Consider the following 12061-nt stretch of genomic DNA (forward strand, 5'->3'; position numbering starts at 1 on the left):
ATATTATTTATTTTATTTTACTTTATTGTATTCTGTTTATATTTTATTTCATTTATTTATTTAGTTTGTGCATGTGTATGTTGTATGCCATTAGCGTACAGAACTTTTCTAATGAAATAATAATAATAGCAGTAATTAAAAGTAAATAAACAAATAAATTAAAAAAAATATTTTTAAAAAATAAATAATATTCAAAAAAAAAAAAGAACTAAAAAATAAAAAAATAGAAAGGGAAAGAGGGTTGAGAAAATGGGGGGGGGGAATTTCGCCGTTGAACTTGGGGGCAATGTACACCCCTGTAAAGCACTTATAAGGACCCCCCCCCCCTAGGATCAAGTTTTCTGCAGACCAGGCTCAAGTCTCTTTAAATGAACGACAGTTTGTAATTTTATCTATTGTCAGTTTGTCTTTAAATTATTTTATTACAATTTATTCATTATAAAACGGCATAACATTTTGATATCCAAAACGCTGTTTTAAATACTTGGCGTGAAATAGTTTAGTTCCATTGATTCAAATAAAAGTTATAAGCTTCAAAAAAAAAATATGGGAATCAACTGTTTCTAGCGTGCTACCTGTCAGTTTGAGCAGTTAGAAAATTTATACCCAAAATGTTAGAGATCCCACCAAACCTTCGGTTTTCTCTTTATAATTAAATAAAGTCAATCATAATTGATTCTATAAGCACTTTCTAGAACTATGTCGAATGTTTCATAAATCTTATTTCTAATATTTATTAGTCATAATTATGTTACATTTGAAATTAATTCAGAAAGTTATTACTGCAAGTAGAAACTTATGATTAAAATTACATTGCAACAATCCAAGTTTGCAATAATTTTTCATAGTGGGGTGGCTTTCATTAAAATGCATTTATTAAAGTTATACATTAGGCTTCCGTTTTTCAACTTTGGGTATCAATCCAATCATCTGAGTAGGTCTGATTATCACCGAAATAGTCTCAGATCATCTTTTAAAACAAATTGGAGATTTGGGGGGGGGGGGGGGAGAGCCATCTGCTGGCTACGGAATCTTACACTAGGAAGTTTCAATCAGTTGTTCAGAATCTCAGATGCGCAGGATGGGCATTAACGAAAATCAATAAAAATATTTTTTTTTAAAAGCAAGTAAATGTATGCAGTGATTGCATCCTACTAGGGGAAGATTCAATTTCCTGAATCATTTCACCAATAATGTCGCAGTTAATGGCCACATGATACCCGAGACGTAATTATCCTCCCTAAAAATTCACCTTACTTTCGAACCGGATGGCGTGGGTAATCATTAATGAAAATGCAGCAAGGTAATAGAAAAGGTGCAATATGCGTATAATAAGAGGATGGTTTAGATCAGTGGTTCCAACCTGGGGGCGATCACCCTCATCTTTCTTTGGGGGCAAATTGGCTCTTCAAGGGGGCAGTAAACTTGTGAGGGGTGATAGGGAGACGATGAGAACTTAAAAGACAAAATAATAATAATAAAAAACCAGCGAATATCAAATTATCAGCAATTATTTTTTTAAATTATAAGAATCAATTTTTTAACTCCCCTAGATTATAATTTGAAAAAGAAAGTCTCTTAAAATACGTATTTCTGTTTTTAAAAAGTGTGCCAATGCTCTTAATTAAGTATTTCCCCTTCAAATACCTATTAGTTCGTTTTGGAAAAGAAAAACCCGCAAGATAGTTACTTTGTTTAAAAGTTTAAGACTGATTCCATAAAATTGCTTCATATATATATATATATATAATATGTATGTAAACAACACAAGTATTAGAGGTCAATTTTTTTTAAAAAAATGAAAGAATTTAACAATGTAAAAAAAAGTATACCTACTGTAGAGTCGAAGCTGCAAGAAACAAAAACAGTACAACAAATATTCAAGAGAAATATGCATTATCAAGAAACTGAAATATGATAAAAAAAATCAAATATACGCAACTTATCAAGAAATTAAATTTCTTTGATTTTTAAACTGTTCGGTATATTTTTACTTTTTTGAATAAAGTTTGGCTACTTTTGTTGATTTAAATAATATTTTATTAATCTTGTAATCTGGTAGCGGCCACTGTGTAGTCTGCTTCCGCGGCGCTTGTCCTGTGAAAAAAAAATTTGAAAAGTTCTCAAAAATATATTTTGGGAGATTTAAAAATATTTAATTTCATAAGAAATGGAAAGTATTGCTATTAAATTTGCAAAATTTCGTATCTATGTCACCGGCAACTTATGAATGAAGTAATTTCAATGATCTTATGTATGTCAATGATCAAATATACAGTATGAAATGTCAAAATATTGTATACAGTGCCAGAACAAGTTGCTCTGTTTAACGCTTTCGTTTCATAATTGCTATTCGATACAGAGTTACTACAAATGTTTCATTCGTTTTTGGAACGCTATACAGTGCTAGCCAAATTATTAGACTAAGACTGTTTTAAAAGCAAATTCTTTATTGATTACATAACTATAGACATATTAATGAACAGTGAAATAATTATCTAATATTTAGTATGCATTCCCTTGTTCTTTCTGAGCATTTTAAGACTTTTTTGCTTTCTTTTCACAAGGTTTACACCATTTCTTAACAATTTTTAAAAAAGGAGGTAAAAAATTGTTTATACTCACTATTATATATACTCACATACACATACTCAGTAATTACCTAAAACTAACTTTAAATATAACAGAACACACTAATAAAAAGAATTAGTGAACTGTTTAAGCTGATTGAGGTTATGTTCCTTGTAGGTAGATAAACAAAGAACATAAACAAAGGAGACTGTGCTGCCACCTGCAAACATTAAATTATGCTAAAATAACGTAATAATCAGTGTACAGTATGTACTGTACCTTAACAGTAAAATAAATAGTATTTTAGTACAAATAGTGTACAAAAAAAAAACTCTTTAGTCTAATAATTTGGCCAGCACTGTACATCCAAAAAGTATTGCACGTATAACGATGAGGAATTAATGAAAATCGCCACAAACACATCAAGTTTTAAAATTGTGTTTTCCAATTCGTCCAGTTGTTCGAGGTAATACGAGTTCAGTATTTTTAAAATGACACTAAAACAAGAAAAGAGTTTTCCTGTGTGTGCTTCTACGTGTGTTACGTACTAGAAGCGTATACAGTCGACTCCGACTATAACGCGATCCAACTTACGCGAAATGGCTATAACGCGGTTTTTTCACCAGTAAAGAATTTAAAACCTAACGCGAATTCCTCGCCCTCAACACGAAACTTTTCGAACGGGAATAGTGGGGCGTAAGTATCGGCTTTTTTATTGGTTACTAAACACTTCTTTTTCGTGAATGGACCTTCATCCCTTTAGCATCACTGAGAGTGGAAGTTCCCACACCGTACTAGTCTGAACATCGCTTACACAAATAACTACTCCACATTTTCCATTTATTTTTTTCATTCTAAATGCGAAAATTGATGGAATGTAATAACAGCAATTTCAAGATTTCTAGATTTGTCTACTAGTAGAGATTCTAGTGCATAGCTGCAACCTCCTTGGCAATCGGTCAGTGATGTTTTACTTACAACCACCATAACACCTCTAAATAAACCAATTGTGAGGGGGGGGGGGTAGTTATTTCTGTGCTATTTAGGGTATATAGTGGATCGAATGTTTCTATTGAAGACATCGGTGCAAAAAGGGGACAGCTCTACGTTTTGAAATTTTCAGGAACTACAAAAAACCGTTTCAAAAAGTTATTTTTTAAGATTTCGTTTCCATATATGCTATTAATTGCCTCTACGAAACCCATTTCAATGACATTCAACTAATATCCCGAGGGTCTCCGCCCCTGCTCGCTTCACTCCCCACCTGGTAGCTCAATGCCTCCTATTGACAATTGATGATTTTAATGCTTTTACCCCTGAATGTCCGGACCCTCATATCGGGCTCCTTAAGATCCAGAGGGGTGAGATAGGGCGGAATGACTTTCCCTGGATGTCCTGTATTTTGTAAGGTACTAGTATTGACTTGGTAGACATTGACAATCCAGAGGAGATAGGGTTACAGAAACACAGGCGCACAGGACCGTCGAGAGCAAAGGTGGGCCCCTTGTCTGTTTACTCGTCGGTCCCTTAACATATTAAAACTTATTAAATTTATGTTACTCCGATTCCGATCTGAGCTTAAATGTTCCGAGCCCCTAGTTTCGGATTAGGTTGACATGGCCTCTCGTCGGACCTGCAGACACACACAAACACACACATAGGTTTTTTTAATAGTATAGATAATGTTACCTATTTATGTGTAATTGTGTGTTATGCATTGGAGCTATTTCGTCCTTTTTCCAAATATTCATAATAGTTCGAGAACAATTTTATCTCTTTAGACGACAATGTGAAGCTGGTGATAAAAAACGCTTTAGCGTTAAAATAATACATTGAGTTATTAAGGAGCTCTGGCAAAAAGACCTCTGATCGGTTGAGGCTTAAACCTTAAACGATTCCATTTGTTAAAATGGGGAGAGAAGTCGTTGATAACGAATACTGGCGTTGTAGTAATCTTAGAGTTTTCCATTTTTTGACCTAAACAAAAATGAATGCCCGAGGCCAAAAATCTTTTTACCAAAGACGAACTTAAACTTATAAAGGGGAACGTGGGGCAAAGTGAAATAGTTAAGGTGACTGAGCTTTTTCAAAATGAACAAATTGGAAATTTAATTTTAAAATTACAGTACGTAAAGAAAGAACATTGTATTTTATAATAAAACTTCCACTATAACAATATTTTTATTTTTGGCAATACATTTGTGCCTTCAAAAAAGGTGGAAAGTTTTTACTTTTTTTAATGGGGCAAAGTGAAAAATAAAATATTTTTCTAATGAAATATCTTCCATTAGATTATAAAAAAATATTTTTGATCGAATGAATCAGTAAATAAACGGTTTAATAGATAAATGAAAAGATACTGAAACAATAAACGAAAAATTAAATAAATTAACTAACATATGAAGAAAAATAAATGAGTAAAAGAGTGAATGCATGAGAAAATAAGTAAATGAATGAATAAATAAGTGGACTACTAGATGGAGGAAGGTAAATGAGTGAATTAATAAAGTAATAAGTAAATGGTTGAGAGAGTAGACGAAATAAACTATTTCACTTTGCCCCATCCACTTTGCCCCGCATGTACTTGAGTAAATTATACAAAACATAAAATACAAATAATTTTAAAAGTAACTAAATACACTTTTCACCGAATATTAGAAGGTCTGAATTAATATTTAAATTGTAAATAACAAGAACTTTATCATTTTATATTAACAAAAATAATTTTTTGACTTACAACAAACTATTACAATATGAGCAATTTTTGAAAATTGCCTGTATTATCACATGCTTTAATCCTAGGCGGTATTTTTTTCTTGGTTGAAATAGACTGCATATGCTCCTACATAGTTAAAATATTACCAGATAGGTGGCGCTAAAAGCAGAGTAAATATTTCACCATTTCACTTTGCCCCATATTCCCCTACTATTGTTTGTCTCCTACAATGTGTCATGCTACAGCTCCTTTCCTTTGATATTTTATGGAATATTGGTAGGAGATGTCTTGTTCATGAACCGATTGAAAGATAATAGTTTTCTTCATATATTCAAATGTAAAACACAAAACTAACAAACAGTGGAGGTGACCTCTTTCTGCACCGAGGTCATCAATTGTTTCTCAACATAAACACAATGGTGAAACCTGCATATAACAATACTGTCTTTAGCAATAAATCTGTCTATAACAATATTATCTTTGGTCCAGGCAATATTCTCATTTACCTAATGCACTTACAACCTGCCTATAGCGATAATCATATTTCAGATGTACCTGTCTATAAGAATAATTTATGCACTTTTTTATATAAAAACTAATTTGTTTGAATATCACACTTTATATCTTAAAAACTACATTCCAATTACGAGATAATTACAAGGTGACAAGAAATACCTTGGACACACATAATACACCATAAATTTAATGCTAATGAAAATATTACGACCGAACTTCAAAATAAATATGAATGTACATTATTTCGTCTAATATATTTACAAATTTCAAATTGGCTACCCTTTGAATTAATACAGCGCTTAAAACGTGTCACAAAATTTTCGGCTCTGGTGCGCAACTTACTTACTGATATTTTATTCCATCCATTGCATAAGGATTTCCTTAGGGATGCCAAAGTTTTAGGAAGTTTAGCACGCAACCTTGTGTGTTTGCAGGACCTTCTTGCAATGTTGAACTGCGTCAACGACCCCAATCTAATAGTTTGGGGTATAATTTGTGCTAGTGGGAAAATGTCACTTGTTTTTGTTGGTGGGGATAAAATTAGTCAAGAAACATATTGCAAACACATTTTGGAAGATGTTATCTTTCCTTGATCGCAAAAGTCCTTTGTAAGCGAAAGATGGACCTTTCAACAGGATTCCACACCTGCACCCAGAGCTAAAGGCACTCAAGACTGGTGCAAGACACATTTTCCGAACTTCATTGGAGCCCCAGATTTTAACCCAATGGATCATTCTGTTTGATCCATCGTGGTGACAAGGGTGTGCACTAAATCTCATAAAACGTTGGCATTCCAAAGAAATCTTTATGCAAGGCATAGGATAAAATATCAGTTAGTAAGTTGCGGCCCAGAGCCGAAAACTTTGTGACACGTTTAAACCTCTGTATTTCTCCTAAAGATAGCCATTTTGAAAATTTGTAAATATATTAGACAAAATAATGTATTCATATTTATTTTGAAGTTTGGTCGTAACACATATTTTCATTAGCATTAAAGTTATGGTGTATTATGTGTGTCTAAGTTATTTCTTGTCACCCTGTAATGGTGGAAGCTCACTGCTTAGCAATGATTTCAGGACAATTAGAAGAAACACTAAACTGGACAGACCTTCAATTGATAAAAAACCAAAACAAGTAAATGCGATGAAAATAGTTAATTTCTTTGTCAGTCATAACTTCTGATTTTGAAAAAGAAAAAATATTAAAATTGTTGCAGGAAAACATAAAGCAGACATCAAACAAAAACGCTGAAAGGTGCCAATAGTGGCGATCTCGACCAAACTTTGATTGCGTGCGTTAAAGATGTGCCTAATGCCGATAGTATATTTGCGGAGTATGTAAATACATTTTTAAATTTGATTTCAATTAAAAAAGCTAAAACTATAAAATGTTTGAATTACCTATCATCAAATTTTTATTATGCTTCTAAATAAATCTTAAATTACTTGGATCAAATTACTTAGGTTTTTTTCAAAAATAAAACTCAATGTATTATACGCACACATGCACACGATATGTAGGGGTAAAAATGTCTTCATAAATGTCTAAACTGTCTATAGCGGTAACCTGCCTGTATCAACATTGACTTTAGATCTCAACAATATCGTTATAGACAGGTTTTATTGTATAAACTCAATGTACGATTGTTTTTACATGTGGCCTACATGTATCTAGTCCGAAACCAGGTATGGCACGGAAAAATGTACAATTGAGTTCACTTATTTTCTAGAAGTTGTTAATAAATGAAATCTTCATACTTACATAGACTTAAAGACTTACAAATAAAGTTTCAGTAATGAGTATTGAAAAACGATATAAATGTAGGAACATTATTAACTTGCGACTTTTATATATTGCGACCACAGCACGATAATTTATAATGTTTTTGGTAATGTTTGACATGCAGGGATATGCTTTATTTTGACAACGCTGAATTGGATCCGGTAACTTAATTGTAACTTCAGGAGAATGAAAAAACGAAAAAGTGGACAAAGTCAATAATGAACGCTGTCTATTGGAGTTTAGGGTTAATCCACTGGAGTTAGGGTTAAAATTTCAACTATCAAAGTATCATCACACATGCAATTGCTTCCTTCAAATGTAGAAGTAATTTTCACGTGTCATATATTGACGGGCGAAATTCTAGTATATATATATATATATATATATATATATATACTCTCGGGCATCGAATTTTTCCTGATTTGCCCCAAGTTTCTCGGGAATCCTGAACTCTTTGGTTGAATGAGACTCCAGCGACATCTTTGGCGGAAATTCAAGTCTATTTTAGATGGGGTTAGTGTGAACGCGAACAGGGGATGGATAACCTTAGTAACATAATAGTTATGAGATCGTTAAAGTAATTCGACTTTAAAAGCCGGAATAAATTAAACGCACTATTATTAAATAATATTTCTGATTACATAATTAAATTAGCGGCTTTTATTGAAAAATGTGTTTCGGGTTGAAATGACTATATTTGGTTGCAAAAAATCTCATATGAGAGCTGTTATAAATACATTTGATCTTATTAATAGTTTTTTTAAATTCACTTATAGATTCTGCTGCAGCTGCAGAAATGGTTTCAATTGTTCCTTGGATATGTGTGCTTGTTTGGATAACTTTGAATAAGGCTTTTCAGTGCCCAGCAGGAAGTAAGTTCAACGGTTCACAAGTTATCTGTTTATCTATCTATCTGTCTATTTTTAAAGTGACACTTTTTATGCTATACTTTAAAATTCTGATCCGCAAGCTTTTGTGTAACGGAAGGGACTTTTTTTTTTTTTTTTTTTTTTGCGTGACGAAAACTCACACATGCGCTTTTCTTGTTTTTATTCTTTTTCGTTGTTCTAGTTGCTTGTACTGAATTCAGGCGGCGTGTCGATCTCTGAGTACAGCTGATGGTTACCAACAGTGAAAAGTCCTGCATACTAAATTGTTTTCAAAAAGCGCTGTGTTACTTTAAATTGAGTCATAAATATAAGTTTTAGTGTGTTGCAAGATTAAGGCAAGTATTGGGTCAGAAAAATATGAAATTCTTCAATAAAAAGTTTCTAAATGTACACTGTTATAACCATGGGTTCCAGACGAGTGAATATATTCCCTCTAAGTTGAAAGCATGGTGCCTTAAGGTGCAATACTGGCCAGTAAATGGAGCACAGGAGCCAAAGCAACATGCAATCACAGAAAGACTTGCTGAGCATGCGCTTTTGCCTTAGACATGCATCCAACCACTATAATATGGCGGACAAATGATGGTTGCATCTATGTGTCTTTCACATTGAATGAAGTACATTATTGGATTAAAACACAATTTTTCTAGGATTAATTATCCGAAATACCAAGTAAGTACAGCTTTTGATTACTTTGTAGCTTTTTGGGCTTTCAAACATAGTTAAAAGTATTTAAAAGTGCATTTACTACTTTTCAGTTACCGTTACTCTCGTTTAATTTCAGTTTATTGTTACTGTCGTGAAATTTCCATCATTCAAAACGCTACCAAAAATATCTATCATTATTTTCTTGAGTACTCGATAAGCAGCATTTAATCACCAAAATAACCAGCTAAGATTATCAATAATCAACAAGTGAGGACCAGAACAAAAATTAATCTTGTACTTCGTAGGATATAACAGAATAGCATGCGAAAACGTTAACAGCAAAAAAAAAAAAAAAAAAAACTTTCTTCGTCTGGCTTTTGTTTTTTTTTTTTCCTTTTTCATTTAAGTGTTTGAATCATTTCCTGTTAGCGGTTAATGTCTCAGTAGCGTTAGAAGTTTCTTTTTTGTTTTTAAACTATGGAAAAACTTCATGTGCATTTTATTTTGTTACTCTTGATTAACGTTTATGAAGCGATTTTGTTTTTCCGTAACTGTAATATTCCAGAATATTTTTGGCTCTTCATGTAAATAATTCATAAGTACAGTAGAGAACCAATTATCCGAGAAGTTCGGGACCATCGCTATCCCGGATATCTGAATTTCCCGGTTTTCTTTATGGGTAAAAAACGCTACTGGCTGATTGTTTATGAAGCTTAAACTACTATAATAAATAGTAATATAAATTCGAGTAAGAAGAAAACAGTTATAAGAAATGCTTATAAATATCGAAATATTAAACACTACTAGTGGGAGAAAAATTTAAACACAAAAAATCTGAAGTTATTCATAAGATTTGAGACCCCTCACAATCAGTTTGAAATCGGGGGGGGGGGGGGCATACCACTTTTTGATATTCTAAAATGAAAGAAAATGAAAGGAAGGGCAAGAAACAAGTTTTTGAAGGTAAATGTGCGTTTTTTCTAGTGTATGAAAGAATTTGTTTTCATGAACGCATTTTTTTAAAATGTTTTATAAAGATTTTGAGTTTGCGATTACGATAGCTATGGATAACTATTGCTTTTGCATTAAGTTAATATCAATAGAAATTTTATTTATGAGTTTTTGCAGCCTTATTATAGTCTTACGTTTAACGATTTCTGGATTCCAGCACGATCAACTATCCGGAAAATTCGCTAATTTGGTTTTCTGCGTTTCCCGCAATTTCTCGACGTCACTTTTGCTCAAAACGGCTTTAATTAAAGGCCATTCAATAAAATATTGCATTAGAATGCGACAATATTCATTTCTTTAGTTTTCAGTTGGAATAAAAATCGAAAACTTCAGACTTACCAGTGTACATTTCAATTCAAGAAAAGATTTCGGAAATTTTGCCAGGCGTAAGGGATAATGCTTTGAAGTTTGGTTTTGTAAACATTTTCCAGAGTTACACGTGAGTAATATGGTAATTCAAAAAAAAAAAAAAAAAAAAATGCTTAGTTTTTCAAAAATTGCCGAAAATGTTTATTTTTTAAAAGTAGCGGGAAAATCGGCAAAAAGTTGCCGGTTTTCTGGTTTCCCGGTTTTCTGGTTCCCGGATAAAAAGTCCTGCACTGTACCTCTATACTTCATTTTCGACACGGGTCATGTTTTAGTAAATGTATAATTTCAAACATTATTTAAATAATTACTCGTCTTTAAATTATAACTCATTTGTGACAGCTCTTTGATACCAAGTGAAGGGTAGATATTTATTGTTTTATTAACTTTTAACGTTACTTTGTAAAAAAAAAGAAAAAAAAAACACATCAGAACGCCGAATTTTTTTACAAGTTTGTAACGGCCCCTGAACTATTATTATTATTTATTTTATGAATTTTTAAGAAAACGATTAAGATTTCACTAGTCGGAAAAGTTTTTCAGTTGCTTTTACCGGCCCGTGGGTCAAAAGAGGTTGAGAAACACTGAGTTAGAGCACGATCAGATGAATTAAAGAAATGAGCACTTCTTAACTATGTTGAAAACTCTGAAACATGATCAAATGCTGTAATTACAAGTTTTAATCATTTCCAGTACTGAGTTCAATGTGAAAAATGTCCAAAACGTAGAATATCATGAATCAAAAGAAAACTGTTCAAAAACGCACACAATACGGGGAAGGGGTTGAGGAGAATCTACAGTAAGGGTGCCATTTCTTTCTCTGAAGGTCCCTTTTTTTTCACCCCGGCTGCCTATTTTTTAAAAGGTGCCTGTTTTTCATCCTATTTAGAGGTGCCAATTCGGCTTCGTATTGGGTGCCGCTGGTGAACAAGCGTTTCTCCCCTGAAAGGTGCCGAATGCATCCTGTAGTTTAAACAGTGTAATACTCGTATTTTAAATATTTCAAGTTATTTGTAACGGAGAAAAGCTTTAGTAAAAAAATAAAATAAAATAATTATTCAAAATGATCGAAAATTCTTTCAAAAAACATATATTTGCTAATTAACATATTAATAATAACATTTTTTTTTTACCAAAGTAAAACTTGGCCTATTTATATGTTTCTTATTGGATATTTAAGTTGCGATTGGAAATATGTAAACATCCATCAATAAAAGATACTTTTCAAGAAGCGAAACTCAGTATTTCTCTATTGTCAAGATACGAAAAAAATAGCGGTAAGACCCAAGATGGCGGACGGTTGAGTGTGTCGTTACTTAATCTGTGAATTCAGGGCTTCAATTAACAGGGCATCCCTTAAAATTTGATTGAAAATTGCTCATACGTGTTTCAGAGTTATGAGGATTCTTTAATGAGAAAAATAAACTGGAGCGGCAAAAAAAAAAAAAAAAACTCCTTAACGCAAGCATGTAACTTGCATTGAAAATGTAGGTCACAGTTAAGCTGGATTGGTTCAAGGACCCAAAATAATGTATCATCATATCATCATAGTTGGGGCAAA

At 32.5% G+C, this 12061-nt stretch overlaps 1 protein-coding gene across 1 annotated transcript in view; it reads left to right on the plus strand.

Annotated features, from left to right (window-relative positions):
• The window catches only part of LOC129231870 (uncharacterized), a 48475-nt gene that overhangs the window by 12152 nt on the left and 24262 nt on the right, over positions 1–12061 (plus strand). The window contains exon 2 of the mRNA XM_054866260.1: positions 8362–8457. Coding sequence (XP_054722235.1) covers positions 8382–8457 — 76 coding nt within the window. The 5' untranslated portion in view covers positions 8362–8381. The remainder of the gene's footprint in view (positions 1–8361; positions 8458–12061) is intronic.

The sequence above is a fragment of the Uloborus diversus genome, chromosome 10 (genome assembly GCF_026930045.1).
Source record: "Uloborus diversus isolate 005 chromosome 10, Udiv.v.3.1, whole genome shotgun sequence".
NCBI classification, from domain to species: domain Eukaryota; kingdom Metazoa; phylum Arthropoda; class Arachnida; order Araneae; family Uloboridae; genus Uloborus; species Uloborus diversus.